The sequence below is a fragment of the Melanaphis sacchari genome, unplaced genomic scaffold (assembly GCF_002803265.2).
Source record: "Melanaphis sacchari strain LSU unplaced genomic scaffold, SCAv2.0 Contig146_pilon_pilon, whole genome shotgun sequence".
Taxonomy (NCBI): domain Eukaryota; kingdom Metazoa; phylum Arthropoda; class Insecta; order Hemiptera; family Aphididae; genus Melanaphis; species Melanaphis sacchari.
The window spans coordinates 367623-384506 of record NW_020270633.1 but is presented as its reverse complement, the minus strand read 5'-3'; the positions used below and the strand labels follow the sequence as shown (position 1 = coordinate 384506).

The window sequence follows — 16884 nt, the reverse complement described above, 5'->3', positions numbered from 1 at the left end:
TTACATGAAAATTCCCGATTTTCTTTAATCTTATTTTTATTTTCCAACTATAAATGAAGTACTAAGAATTTTTAAGTTTGACCTTTTTGAAATACAAATTAAGTCTAATTTTATATCCACCCTCGTTTTTGAAAATTAAAGCATTTTATGGACAACTTATCATGTACTCTTACACACAAAAAAAAAAAAAAAAACATATCAAGATAAAACCAATATTTTTTCACTCTGCTCAGAGTCTAAAATTTAACATAAGGTACTAAATAATAAATGCAAATCGCTTTTTGGTATGATTGATTTTGTTTACAAACTTATATAATTAAAAACCTTAAATTCACAATTATGTAAAATAAAAACTGTTATTCGCTTGATTTTAACCTTGCTTAATTAGTAAAAATCGTTAATTTGTGTAAAAAAAAAATAACTTTGGCATTATATATTACATATTTATATTACTAAAAAAGCGAAAAAAATACATACGTTTGTATGTAATTTGTTAATTCTTTCATTTGAGAAGTAAATTATCTAATCTTTTTTATTTTAATAAAGTATATATTTATAATATAATATATTTTTACAAATGAACACATGTGAATGTGAATGTACGCTATAATGAAATAAACATAAAAATTATAAGTATTCTATTATCTTATATTTTTATACTAATAATTTTAATACCATAGTTATTGACTCTGTAGTTAATACTATTTATTAAATTTTAATAATATAAAATTATATTTAATTATTATTAGTAAATTTACATATATTTAGCTAGCACACTGATGCGCATATACACAGTTTTAAATACAGATATACATTAATGAATAAAATAATATTAATTTTATGTACTATAAAATATTCAAAGGGAAATAAATTTAAAATTTTGTATAATATAAAATAAGTGTACAATTTGAGATTAAAACTGTTCTTCAAGTATAGACATACAGCATAAACCATTAGTCATTTATTAAACGAAATTAAATTAAAATTGTATTCTACAATAATTTCTAAATTTATTATTTCTGTTAAGGGTATTGTTGTATTTTATAGGACACTTTTACAAATTACTTTTACTTTTACAAATTTGATAAACAAAACATAAAAAAGTACAATTTTATTACAAATTGATTGACTGAATAAAATATCTAATTTTAGTTTGATACGAAAAAAACAATAAATTAAAATGTCCATAATAATCTTAAGTTTTGATAATATGGGCGTTAAATTATGAACAACTTTAGGGAATTCTATGAAATTTTCCAAAAAAAAAAAATAAAACATTGTTGATGTATGAAAAGAGTTATTTACGAGTAAATATCTATAAAAAATTCTTGGAAATCGTGTATACCTCGGTGCGTACGAATTGCGTCCCGTATAAAAAGATATAAAAAGGTATAATACTAATTGCGTCCCGGGTTTTTCTCGAGCACGGCTGAGTTGCGTCCCCAGTACCTGTGATATCTAAAAGGCAAAATTATTGATTATTATAAATTATTTTAGTATTTCTAATACTAATAGTTGTGAAGCTTTTCATTCGAAACTCAACGCGATGTTTTATAATGCCCATCCAAATATTTTTCAATTTATAAATACTCTGAAGAGGTTACAAACTGATATTTATATAAAACAACGTAGCACTCGCTTAAAAAAAATCGGGACGCAACTAGTATGACCACAAAAAATAACCGGGACGCAATTAGTATTACCCCCAAAAAAACTTGGGACGCAATTCGGAAGGAATTGTTGCCACGAGACGCAATTCGTATGCAGCCGTATACCTTGTTAATTATTATTGTGCGAACCCCATTTTTTATCGATGTCGTAATAATAACGTGACATATAGAATGGTGAATAAAATTGGGAAACAAATATATACGATCTATATATAATATATTAAAAGTTATTTATATATACTATATACGCATATCGAATGGAGCCATTACATAACGTCAAACCTTTAAATATATTTATTTTCACCCTCTTCTCTTGCCTTTTCGCTCGAATCGAACGACCTGTTTCTGAAATGATGACAAGGCGACTTGGCTTTAACTCACCGGAAGTATCATCCGTCGAGCCGCGGAAGTCATAAACACTGCGCTAGGAGGATTTTCGGTATTACATTACCACTTTATTTATATATTTTTTTCTTTCGCTATGTTATTACCGGATAAATCGTTGAACTGTTTTGCGTTCAGTTTTTATGGCGTTCAAATACGTCGAGTGTGCACTTAAATTGAACTCGATAGTAAGATGTCTCCTCCGGCGCGTATTTGTATGATATCAAATCGGCACGTTAGGTAAGATGAGATTTTATAATGTGAAAAGAGAGTTATACAGTTTCCCTTTTGTTATTATCGTAATTCATAATATTTTTTATTAGATATTTTTTTTCGAATATCAAACCTAGTTTGAGATTCGAAACCAAAATATAATGAGATAAGTAGGTATATAAGTATAATGCATTTATTAATTCTTACCATGTATACCTATCTACTGTTAGTAATGCTGCATTCCTCGCATAACCCGTGATTATATCTGATTATCTACAGACAATCAAATTAACATCGGACGTATTTTCAAATGCTGATTTAATATGCAACGTGTATTTTATAGCTAGCAATATGAATAGAATAACTAACGGATTTTGGACAATCACCATACAACATTGTGACTATATATGAGACAAAATAGATGTTTCCGCAATGAATTTTGGAAAAATCGATGAAAAAAATACACCGTAAGTCACACGCATACCTATTATTGTAATTATAATACATGGTTAAGTGGGTGGGTGGTCAAAAAATGTTAATAGTATTATTATTAGTATAAAAATATTATTTCAAAACACTTTGTTATAACATAAATTTCGACGACGTTATTACCGTTACGACAGCAAATCGTCGGCCATCGCATTGGCTCGGACAACAGACTTCAGCAAACCGTTTCGTCGGGCAGCGTACGTCCGACCGACGACGACTGCGCCCGACCAAAATACTACCCACAGCGATGGCTTATTTACGGACACGTCGAAAGCCGACGAGGCTTTTTCGTTCAAAGTAACCGCCGTCGCCGCTGCCTCCTCACTTTGGCCGGTTCTGCCGCAGTCGCCAAAGTCTCGTCGGGCCGACATCGATTCCGTTAGCTCGTCAACGAGTAACTGCTGCTTCGGTTGTCTTCTGCGTCCGAACGACTGTCGCCGCTCCGATCCCCATCGGACGAAGCCGCTGTAGACGCCACTGCTCGACACATTATCATCTTGCCGGTGGCGTCGTTTGGTCCGCGGCGGTCGTTCGGGCGGCGGTTCCGTGTCCAATTGAGTTAGTATCACATACTGCCATTTGTCGCCGTGCAGCCGGTCCGGATCGGCCGGAAACGGTCCGCTGATGATGGGTTTCTTCCTCTTGCTCCTAAACGTGATACAACCAAACAGACATGATTTGAGCAAACACGAACGCAATGCATACAATGTTAACTGTATTATAATAATACCATGTCCATATACGTTAAATTATGTTTACATTATAAAGCATAGGGATTAGGAACAGAACTATCGATGTATGTTAAACAACGGTTTTACGATATAGGTATCGTATTAGGTTAGGTAGGTAAACGTGATTTATCCTGGATTTTTAACGAATCGAAGTTAATAGTACAGTGTAAAGATCCGGAACGGAACAAATAATTGAAACTGTTTATAGTAAAGTTCCGTTTAGGAACATTAAATTTTCACGTTCCGGAACAAATCATTTGTTATTCTGAATCCCAATCTTATATGGTATTTGCAACAGTCACCACACTTCCATTACTTGAATTAGATATGTATAAATATTTTGTTCAATATATAGAACATAGTTAAATAGAATTATTAAGGGTTATGATTAAAAATCTAATTAAGTGTTCTATTTTATTTTTTTCTAAATGTATAGATATATTAGATTTAAATTATATAAAAAAGTTTAGAAACTAGAAACTAAAAAATAATGCTGGAGAAGTTTCTGTGCTGTACAGTTTCACCTTTATTTTAGGTGTTGAGAGTTTCTCGTCAACGCCATTAAGTTTGAATAGAATAAAAATAATTTTATACGAAAACAATATTAAGTAAAAAAAGGATTGTTATCCAACACTTCTAAGAATGTTTATAACTATATATTTTATAGTAAATTATTTTTCCATTAATATAATACAGTAAGTTTAAGTATTTTTTTTTGAAAAAAAACAATCACATATATCATATAGTATTACTAACTTTTATTAAGTCATTAAATATTTGAACTATTTTCTAATTTACTTATCAATTATCAAACAAATGTATTTATTATTATGTTATAAATATACTATTGTTAATTGTTGTTTGAAGTACAATGCACTTTAAATAAATTAATATCGATGTTCCAAAGAATTATTATTTGAATACCTATTTAAAGGTGTTAAATAACTTAAATAAAATATATAACCTTAATCTAAATATTTAAAAAATTCTCATTAATGTTTTAAGTCCCTTAAAATAATATTATTTAATTACAAAAAAAATAACTAAAATATTGTGATTTTTTGTTTGAATATTTAATGTTGATATAATATAAACTATTAATGCTCATAAAAAATAAACATAGCCTAATGCTAAACTTTATTTTATTTCAGTGAAAACAGTATATAATAAACATTGTTTGCAAAGCATTGGTTTTTAGTATTTGTTTTAAAACAAATGTATAAATATGTATGTCAAAAATATTAAATATCTATAGCTCAAAAAAAGTCAAAATATTTTAAAAATTACACCATGTCTAAAAAATTTTAATATATATTAGATAAAAGTTTGAAATATTTATTGTAATTAATTTTTGAATTCAACAAAATAATGAAATATATCTTGGTTTAAAATCTAGTCTAGCATAAATTTTCTATTTTCCTATAATTTTTATGTTTTTTTTTTTAGAAGAGTACCTAAAATATTTACTTTTTTTAGTTAAATCACTATATTTATAGATGAATTAAATTACTAATATATCAACTATATCCAAATTGTTAACAAAAAACAAATTTTTAGAAGAAAGTTAAATATTTATTTCTATATTTATTATAAAAAGTGTCTTTAGACACAAAAAAAAAAAAATTAAAATAAAACATACATCACTGTAAAACGATAAGATAAATTATGAAATAGTATAATAATATGATTATTTATTATAATTATTTTTTAAATCATATAATATTATAGGGTAAAAGATTTTAATTGTTAACAAACAATGATATGAAATCATTAAAATCCTATTAATAAAAAAAATATTGGCACTGTACAAAAGTTATATTGTCACACACTCTCAAAATATGAAGTTTTAAGTAATAATTCAATCATTGTACATCATAGTATCTAAGTATTAAATAAATACGATTATATTAAAATATATTATGTTAAACAAGTTAAATACAACTTTATGATACTATAACATATTATATTTGAAAATATTGCTACCTATTCGTATTAATTTGACGTTATGAATTCATCTCTAATAAATTTCTATCCTTTGTCGGGAAATTTAATATTCACATAGGTACAAAGTACAACATGATATTTTCCAATTTTAACTAACTGTAATAAGCCACATATATCCGTGTTTCACTGAGTATTCTATTTCATAATGCGAATGACCGACGGAACATAAAGCATATAATAATGATGAAGTTTATTATCGCGTCACTGATACTATGCCGAGGTTATACCTTTGTAACATTTTAATACATTTTAACAGCTCTGAAAACACATATACATGGTCAGTGCGTGGTTTTACGTTTATTTTTTTTTTTTTTTTTTTTTTTTTTAATTCCCCAATAAACAGCCTAAGATACCTGCGTAAAGTTTTCGAAACGATCGTCTAATAAAACGCGTAGACGAAAATTTTACGGAAAGATTTGGAGTTTATTGACTACAGCGTGTCTTGTCATATACACATATATATATTTAACGGTGTCGTGCGTTGTTTTATGAATTTCATTTTGTTGTTTTCACACGACACCTATAGTATTGCGTTCTGTAGACATATTTATTACCATCTCGTCTGTTCAAAGTGATTTATACACTTGACAGTAATCCATGTTGAAAATAACAAAATATTACTCTTGTATTGCACTGTTTGGTGTTTAATTAGACGTATTCCAAAAAAATAATATCTTACTTATTCATTAGACACTTTGCTATAAAACTGTTATGTTCTAGATTTTTTTTTTTTTTTTTTTTGATTTGCTCACTATATTGATTTTAAAATAATTTTCATCTATCTAATTTTATTGAACTTCTTGTTTCCTCAACAATATACTTATATTGTTATATATAAGTTATAACATCATGAAGATTGTTTGCTAATAGTTTATAAATACGTTCATTTTTTTTTTTTTTATGACACATGCTACGCAGTAGCAGTTAATTTGTATATATCATTATCTCACACAAGACTTGAGATCATACAATTTGAATTTATTTTTTCTATATGGCTGCCCAAACATAAATAATTATTATCATTAGATATTATAAGCTATTTCATATTTATCTTCTTCTTTTTTTTTTTTTTTTATTGAAACCTTAGTTATACTATTAGGTTCGACAGTTACAAAGTATACAAATATTAGTTGAAAATAGTAAAACAATAAAAGAGAAACAGATACAATTGTAGATAAATTTATCTTTTTAAAGTTTACAATTTTAATAACATTCATAGTAAATATATTTTTCAAAATAACAAAATAATATTATGTTTATATTATTATTTTTCTATACTGACACAGCTCATACTAACATTTTATATACATTAAATGTTTAATTTTGATGTTATATAAAATGTTATAATATACAGTGATTTCTTACTGAATTTTGTTTCTCCGAAAATATGGATTTTATGATTACATTTAACTTTGTTCATGTTCAATTTTAGATTTTGAGAAGCACTCAGAATCTATTTGGCGATTACAATGATGTGTGCGTTTCACTATCACGTTTTGGGATATAAGAAGTAGGTATTCTTAAAACTTTACCGAACTAAATTACTCTTAAAAAAAAGTTTTTAAGAATGTTACAAAAATTTCTTGACTTCCTTTATTGCCAGAACACATTTTTATAAGTTATAACAGAGAAATTAATACTTGACTGATGGCGTAACTGTAAAAATTTAAATCGATGCATGTTTCTAAAAAAATATTCATTTAATTCATTATTAAAAATTTAAATTTTAAGCGGAAAAGAACATATTGGAACATCTACATGAACACCTACAAATCATTTTAAATCTTTTCAATTAATATTATAATGAAAGGTACGAACAATGTTTTTTTAATAATGTTTTATTTTACGAATACTTAAGAGTTTATACCATTACATGAAAATTTATAAGAATATTATGTAATTCATCACTGCGTATGTACCATAACCAGGATAAAAGTAGTGCTAATATCAAAAAATCTACTTAACACAATTATAAAGTGTAATTCATAAAAATGTATACATTTAATTGAGCTTTAAATTTATTTCAAATATCATTAATTCGTAGCTTGATAAAATTTTGGACAAGAAATTACGGGCAGAGGAATATTGTACAAACATTTTGTAGAGGTATCCTATACCACCAACACTATTCTGCTCATCGTCTAAACTTTAAATACTCATTATGATATTACTTCTTAAATTATTTATTTTAAATTCAATTCGTATGTATCGAAATACTCTAAAATTAAAAATATATTTATCATGCAAAAGAGTGAAAAACTTTATAATATTAATTTTTAACTTAAACATTCAAAAATGTGTTTTTAAATTATTTAATAAGAGTATTTTAAAAGCTAAAATTAAAGCTTATTCATTGATAAACCTCTGAATAGCATCAAAATTTGCAATATAATTCTGCGTAATTTTATACATAGATCCTGTCAGTTTTTCTACAAAATTGTACAAATAAGCAATTTGCAATTTGCAATAAACTTATAATTCTCTTTATTATTGTTAACACACATATAATAATATTTGACTTACTTATTTTGTTTTGTATTTTTTTTTTCACTCTTCTTTTGTTTGTCTGAATATCGTGTCCACTGAAAATATGATTAATAATACTATTATAACATTAAAAACACATAATAAATACTGTAAGAGCTAATTAAAGAGTTCTATTTTTCGTTAAACGATCATTTATCTAACGTTTATTAGGAACATAAAAATCAATTGATTATTTTCTTTAGTTAATTAACATATTATTATTGTTTAATTAATATAATTTTTTACACAGGTTTCTATATTTAGCGCATACTCGTGTAACGTATAATTTGTTATACGAATTAATTAGCAATGCATATTAATACAACTACAATGCCAGATATTTTATAATATACAGGTACTGTACAAAAATATCTGAATATGTCACATCGAACACCATAAGTCATAATAATATGTTAAATTTTATAGGATTAAAATATAGTAGGTAGTTTAGTAGTATATATTATTTCGACAAATTATTATTATACCATTATATTATAATATACATATTATGTAATATGCATAATGTCATAATAATATATTGCATTGTTATATGAATGCATTAATATCATTTGACCTTGGATTATGCGTCATTAGGAATCTAAGCAGGGGATTAATTATTTTTGGCAGATGTTCCATATTAAATAATCGTACCAAGAAGTTTACAAAAAAAAAAATCATACATTTTATTAAAATATTTTATGAATAAACGTATATTGTATGTAAGTAACTTCGAAAGAGTTTCTTTCAATGGAAATTCACACGTAAAAGACCATCTAAAAAGATTCAAGGTTTTTTCGTAACTATTCATCACCAAAAATCGGTAAAATTAATTTTTTGTATTCTTGTAAAATTTTATACAAGCGTATCCAATTTAAATAATTCAACATGACGTATACAATTTGTGAACATATTATAATAAAAATATGAATATAGTACCTAATAATTTTCAAGTATAATATTCTTCTTTCACTATTTTTTTTAATGAAATAAAATTTATATAATTATTACATTTAAATGAATAATAATGGAAATTTTATCATATACATATTCTCATGAATGCATGAAATATTGCCTATTGATATATTATTTTAGTATACAAATATTACTTGTTAATTATTAAATTTGTACTCGTGGTATTTATTAACTTATTCAAATGTTTATTATGTGGGATCAGTACATTTTCCCGACATTCAATTGCCCGACACCTTAATTTCCCGACACCATTTTCCCGACAATACATTTAACCGACACTACATTTGCCCGACACTATATTTGCCCGACACTATGTTTGCCCGATACTACGTTTGCCCGACAATATTAAATTAAATTATGAATAAATTTGTGTCAAAAATTATTTAAAATTTCAATAAAATATTATATTTTATTATGTTATTTACAAATTAATCTTATATATAAAATTATACAACTAATTATAAAATATTTCTCTGACATATCAAGTTAAGTATTATAAATAAATATGTGTCAAAAATTAATTATAATAAAAACATTATACTACTTACAATTTAATGTTATGAGCGATTCCCCTTAGAAATGATAACTGTGATCGATTTCCCCTATCATTTATAATTGCACTAATACGTTTTTCTCTTTCAGCGTATTCTCTACGAGTTGGAGTATGTGCCCTTCCACGAATTATATCTTCGGCTCTTCGTTCCGTTTGAATTTGTTCTTTTTTAATTTCCTCTAAAATTGTGTAAACACCAACATGACATTTTCCAACGAGAGTTTCAAAACGTCTGTGCCAACCCTCTACGCGGTTTTGAGTTCTAGGAACTCCTAATTCCATTCGCTCAAATACGGACCAAAATTTTGGTGGAAATAAAGCAGCTGCACGACTTACATTACCTCCTCTCATTATCCTTCTAATTCTACCATGCACATAATTGTTCTCAAACCACTGCATTATCTCAGAAGCTTCTTCAGGAATAGTAGATTTCAATTCATCGAATGCACCTGGTATTTCGGTAGGTGGAAGAAAAGCAAGTGCAATAATCTGACGTAGTTTCAAACTAAATTCTTCGTCTTCTCCATATCTTTTACTTAGAGAATTTGTTTGAATTTGACGCCATACACTTTGCCCTAGATGAAAAAGACAACCTATGCAATTAGTGTCTGGATATTCACGTTTTGAAGCATTTATAGCCGCTTGCTCAAAATCAGTTAAAATAAATTGAGGATTTAAATCTAACTCATTTTCAGCTGCAAAATCATTTAAACTTTCAAAAAGGCGAGTATAACATTCTTCTGTTTTACTCGTCATTAAAGCATACACGAGAGGCAATATTTTTGCATTTTCTCCTGTTCCTACCATAGCATGAATTGTATATAATTGTCGAAAAAGTGTCGGAACAGTTTTAAAAGTACCGTCCATGATCCAATATGAACTTTTTTTTAAATGTTCAACGTTAGATTTAGTTGTAAACAAAAGTATTCTTTCATTGTCAAAGGATGCATCTTTTGCTAGGAAAATTTGTCCATTAATAGTTCTAAGGGGTAATGGTACATCTATATCGTCAATGGAAGTTGGTTGCATAGGTATATCTTTTCTGCGTACTCTTTTTATAATTTGACGTAGAGCATGATTATTTGGCAACGATGGTTGACTTAGGCTAGAAACAGCATTGGTTTCAACTTGTATTATTTGTGCAGGCGTGTCATTAGTCTCACGAGCCTTTCGTTTCAAATTATGAACAGCCGTGATGATATCTTTTCTAGTAGCATCGGGGCTATGGTTATGCTCTTTTGTATTTCGTAAGTTATGCTGTCCACTAATTAGAATGGTACAAGCATAACCACCACAATTGAGAGTTTTTCTCTTTTCGCAGCACCAATAATACAAATCATCTCTATTTTTGTCTTTTGTCATAATATAACCATCAATAACAAGTTTTATACCACCTCTATTTGATGAAACGGTTTCACAAATTTGTGCCATCTTCCAATGTATATTAAAAAAAATAATTAAAATAAAACCTAACGGAAAAAAATCAAAATTATAATATTTTTAAAAGAAAGAAGTAGAATTTGTACTAAATGTATACCTATAATACGGCTATAACTGTACTGTACTGAACTGTAAAACGTCGCGCGTCGCGTCAAAAACCTATTGTCGTTTTATCTGTCTATCGCCTATCGGTTTATTTATAAATGAAATTATTATCTTACTTTTATATTACATATATATTATATATAACGATATTATCCATGATAAAATATTCGTCTGATTTTGGTTTTTTTGAATTATTCTATATTAATAAATAATAAATAATAATAAAATATTGTATATTAGTATTACGTACAATAAAAATATGTAAAATATATTATCGGATTAATGTAGTGTCGGGCCAATGTAATATCGGGTAAAAGTATTGTCGGACAAATGTAGTGTCGGGCCAATGTAATGTCGGGTAAAAGTATTGTCGGGCAAATGGTATCGGGCAATTGAAGTGTCGGGCATTCGAGTGTCGGGCAATCATATCAGACCCTTATTATGTGTTATCACATATAGATATTGTTTATATTTAAATTTTCCACATTTTTATTGAATCCCTATTTTATTAAATGCAATTATTTATATTTTGTCACTAGAAATTTTAATTAGAACCAAATACATTATATTAAATATATAACTGAATAATTTTACTACTCAGAATTTTTTTGTATTAGAAGTACAGAAACAAATTACATTCAATATACTATTTATAACTTATAGGTAACTTAAATATTTCATAATTAATTAGCAACATAGGTATTTAATAATATTATTGTAAAAAAATAGTATACTTAATTTATAAGTTTGAAAAATTTTTAAATATGATTTATAAAACGCATATCTACATTTGTTAGCTCTAGCAAAACATTTAGATTAAAGTCTGAATGATGCATAATAACACTTGAACTTATTTACATGTTCAAATTTATCATTTTGCTTCTGTAAAACAGTGAATAATAATAATAATAATAATATTCGTTAAGGTTTATCTATACACTGCCTAAACTTTTTTTTATTTTATGTGCTGAGATTTATCAAAGTAGATAATTTTATTATTCATACTTTTACCTTATAAAATATGTAAATTTTGGCATTTTTAACAATATAAAATACAAAATATTGACGTTAGTATAATATAGCTGTGCAAATGTGTATGTAAAATAAATTAAAAATTGTAAGACAGTCTTATAATTAATAATATTATTTATGTATTGCGATGTTAAAATATAATGAATAATGGCAATTGTAATTATATTTTAAGATATTAAGTATTAATTTGTTTTAATTAAATAAATTATAAATCATATTGTCTTATGACCTGTTATTAATTAAATATTAAATGTGGTTTTAACTTATTTATGATACAACGAATTAACTGTTTATTCATTTAACCTATTTTAAATATACACGACCTCAACGTATTGATAGTGCAAAAAAATCTACTTTACCTGTTTGGCGTAATTGAAAACAATTTTCCGGTATAATCCATTAAACTCCTGTACAGCCCTTGGTCTTTCGTCTGTCTTTCTGCATAGACCACTACCCATTTCGAATTAACAGGGTATTGAGAAGTAAACCACTGCCGATAACCACTTGACGACCATCAAAGAGTAAAATATAATAATTATACTCTCGATAGTCTTTAATATAAATGTTTATAATATACTCGTATAAATATTTATCAGTCAAGAATGAGTACTTCCGACGATGTGTACACAAAAAACAACAAATAAACAACAACTACAACATTTACCGACAACCAGACGGACAGATAATGCGGCGGTTGTGTGATTTGTTAATATTATATCAGGTATACACGTTCTCCCACCTTTTGTTCTTCGCCGTCACCATAACTGCCTCTCGAGCGTACTATGGGATGCTTTTTTATGTATTCATTAATATAAATCTTTTTTTTCTCGCTCACGTAGCCATATACTCGTATGTAACGTATACACAATTTGTATTAACTGGCCGTATTATTATATCTTTACATGTGGCTACAGTTGTAATGAATAAACATGATCAACTAATGTGAACGCAATTCAGACCACGATTTCAGTAACACCTTCTCCCTCTCTTCGACCACCCTTAATTATATATTTATTATATGTTTGTGTGGGTGCTGAATGTGGTGTTCTCCTCAAATGTCCATCCGAATTTAAACGAATTACGATGTCCCCACACCTCCAACCAAGCACAGGCTGTACACGTTGCGCGTTATAAATTGGTATATGTGTGTACATGTTTGCTAGGGTATAAAATCGATGTCTTCGTTACTATATATGTTTATATATTTTGTATTGAATTCAAGAGTTTCCGTCAACAATTGCACACGAATAAATCAATTTAAGGGATTCAATTGAAAGGAAAAAACTCTGCACTCCGTGATCCTTTTTTCCGATCACAGATGAAATTACTGTGCAATTTTTCCGCTCAATAAATGTACAGATAAACATATGTGTACAATATATATAATATATAATATACTAATAGTTATGCATAATATATTTTTGTTACTAATCATGTTAATTTTTCTTGAAAAGGTAAATATCTACACTTGTAGTCGAACATCATTATCATAAACAATAGAATTTAAACATTGTGTATAGATAAAGTTATTATTATTGATTGTAAGAAAAATTAAGTTTTTAATTTGAACATTTCAACTGATTTTTCAAGTGATTTTTGAAATAAACAGGCTATTTTTAGAATAAAAAATAGTGCGCAGTAGTTAATAGATTATTAACAATGAATTGATTTTAATATTAATTACTTATGACTTCAAGTTATGTTTATTATATATTTATTTTTAGTTAAATATCATCGTTTGATTAATTCTTAAATATAATACATATATTATAATTCCAAAACACATATTTACTGTTTTTTTAATTTCCCATATGAAAATCATGAAAATAATATAAACGAGAAAATTAAAATTTCCGTGGTTTAGAGCTTAAATTCCTGACAGGGCAATAACTTATACGAGAAACCGGACTTCCGGGTGCTTTTGACCGCAGTTTCGTCGAGCCTCGACTCGTAATTTATTGGCAAATGTCTGCAAAATGACGCCAAAAACATCAAAAAAAAAAAAAGCTGAAATTACTTGGATTTAATTAACATGCATACCGGTTATAATTGATTACAATAAAAAAAATAAAAACCTCTTATGAATTATTCAAAGCTGCAAACAAAATTGGAAACGCCAAAATGCCAGTTTTTTTTTTTTATATTTTTATTCCTCGTATTTTTATACCGTCTCATACTGACGAGCACCTTTTTGTTGGCCTCAAGCATTGTACAAAAGAGCGGGAAAAAATGGGATACACTGTCAGATTAAATCATATTAGAATGTACCCTTTCGATCCAACAGCTGCTTGAATTCAAGGGAAGAATTAGTGGATTCAAAAATGACATTAAGAAAACATTGATTAATCTGTAATAATTGTGGCTAAAAATATGTTTACACTTAACAGTAAAATTTTGAGTTAATATGTAATACTACCTATACGGTAAGCAATAATATCTAAATGCACATATTTTATATATAAGATGTTTTTGAAAATTTATGATAAAATTCTAAATTACTAAAATTAATGCCATTTAACCATATTGTCCTGAAAACTTTCTTGATAAAATGGCAAAATATGTACATAGATAATTACATTTTTTTTACTTCAACTTTCATCAAAAGTCAGTATAAAATGAAGTTTTAAAGATGTAGTTTATTACTAATTTAAGTATTTCAACATAAAAAAAAAAAAGTTGTTTATTTTATATTTAAAAGTGACAAGTAGTTACATATTTATTTTATTTTAAGAATATGGTAATATTCATAATTTATATTTATTTATGTTAATAAAATCATTACAAAATATGAACTTTGTTTACTGTAACTACACAAAATTTAAAAATATATGGAAGAATATGTTTTTGCTTAAATTAATAAGGTACTAAATTTAATTTATTATTAAATTCCAAGTCGAGGAAAGATACAATTATATATTGCATAACTAATTTTCAAGTATGCTTCAATAGTTATTAATTATTATAATCCCCTTATTATTAAATTTTAATATTGTATTATACTGTAAAATATTAAAAATGTATTTTATATATAACATAATTGGTTTAAAAAATCCATTAAAGGACATGACGTATTAAGTAAATATAATATTTAATTCTTATCCTGATTTTCCCTGAAAATTTCTATTTTTCTTACATTTTTTTTTTTTTCAGAACTTTAAAAATTATTAAGAATGTTTGACTTTAAATCTCTTCAAACCAGAAAATATGTTGAATAAGCTAAAAATCGAATTATTTTTTACTGCTCCAAAATATCATGACAGACATCATTATAAGATCTATGACATTTTATAACATAATAATTAAAAATGGTATATTCGCGGAATTTCAGATAAGAAAAACAATCTAATCAAGTATTTTGTCGCTGTTTGTCACTCGACATCGTAATTGCCGCGTTCTAACTAAACATTTACAAAATGTTTCGAATAACATATGTAATGTATTATTAGATATTCGTAAGTATATAGAATGTAAACGAATTAACGGTTTAAACTTGTAAATACATAAATTCCAAATCCATCCTTATCATCAGTACGCCGACTATAAAATATATTACAGCCGATTGGTGTATTTATAAGTACCTCGCTGTATAATATATAGGTACGTATAATACGTATGACCCGCCGCAATAAATCGATATTATTATACATCACGAAATCGAGTGTATGCAGGTTTTTTTTTTACAATGATAACCACGGGAAATAATCGCACACGAATTTGTTGAAAGCGTCATCACCGCGTAAAAATATATATGCCGGAAATGTCAGAATAAATTGACGTCAGATTTACAGCAGCAGACGATAATGCCGACAATAACGAATCCCCGGGATGCGATTTGCAACATGCACGTCGATATGGATAAGGAGCCGGATGATTGCTACAGTGGAAAGAACAGACTTCAATGTACTTGACAAACAAGTATAAGCTTCATATTCCTTAGCTATATCTTGGGATTAGCAAGTTTTACGGACTAGCTCACGTAGTCTTCATCTATTATTCTTGAAGCTCTCGCTCTCTCGTTTCGTTTTATTGTCATCGGCCAACAATATCAAACACTATACAATCACATACATACATATACCATTCCACGCAGTTAGTAAGTACATGTCTACTGTATATTTGATTCACAGTTCATATTAAGTTTAACAACACTCGTATTATAATAGAAGTTAGATACCATGTTTTTGTATTTTCCTTCGTAAACATATAGTTTTATAAGTAGGTATACAAAATATATAGATCTTATGCATTTGTAAATATATGTATATATTAAATATATTAATATTTAAATACTTATATACCTATGTATTGTATATTATACGTATGCGTCAGATAAAAGTTTCGAATCTTTAGAAACATATAGGTCATTTCAGTTCCAGTTGTGCTGTTCGATTACATCGATACGGTAAAATGTAACACGTTTTTGTGAGCAATACAAAACCGACAAACGATATTGTGTTGTATAATCAATACAAATATTTTTTTGTTTTTTTTTTTCATTCTTTTGTTAATCCAATTTGGGTATTATTCGTGTAATAGATTTTTGAATTTTTTCGATGGCTTTGACGTTTATAAGCCATCAGCCATCAATTCATTATTTGATAAAACTTTCCAAATTTAAATCTTGTCTTAAACTTCTTAAAGAATAAAATCGAATAATATTTTAATTGAACGGTAACTCCGATCACTCTACTGCAGTGCTTAGCAATAAATTACTGCAGAACATATTATATATAAAAGAGTAGATCACAACTTATTACTGCTATAC

The 16884-nt window shown here is 27.1% G+C and overlaps 1 protein-coding gene across 1 annotated transcript; it reads right to left on the bottom strand.

Annotated features, from left to right (window-relative positions):
* Nucleotides 1-2787: 2787 nt before the first annotated feature.
* LOC112591901 lies at nucleotides 2788-12788 on the bottom strand. The gene is made up of 3 exons (XM_025335843.1): nucleotides 12479-12788; nucleotides 8015-8073; nucleotides 2788-3404 (listed from the first exon to the last, which is right to left on the bottom strand). The coding sequence occupies exons 1-3, from the start codon at nucleotides 12575-12577 to the stop codon at nucleotides 2882-2884; spliced, it is 681 nt and encodes a 226-aa protein (XP_025191628.1). The 5' UTR covers nucleotides 12578-12788; the 3' UTR covers nucleotides 2788-2881.
* Nucleotides 12789-16884: the final 4096 nt, after the last annotated feature.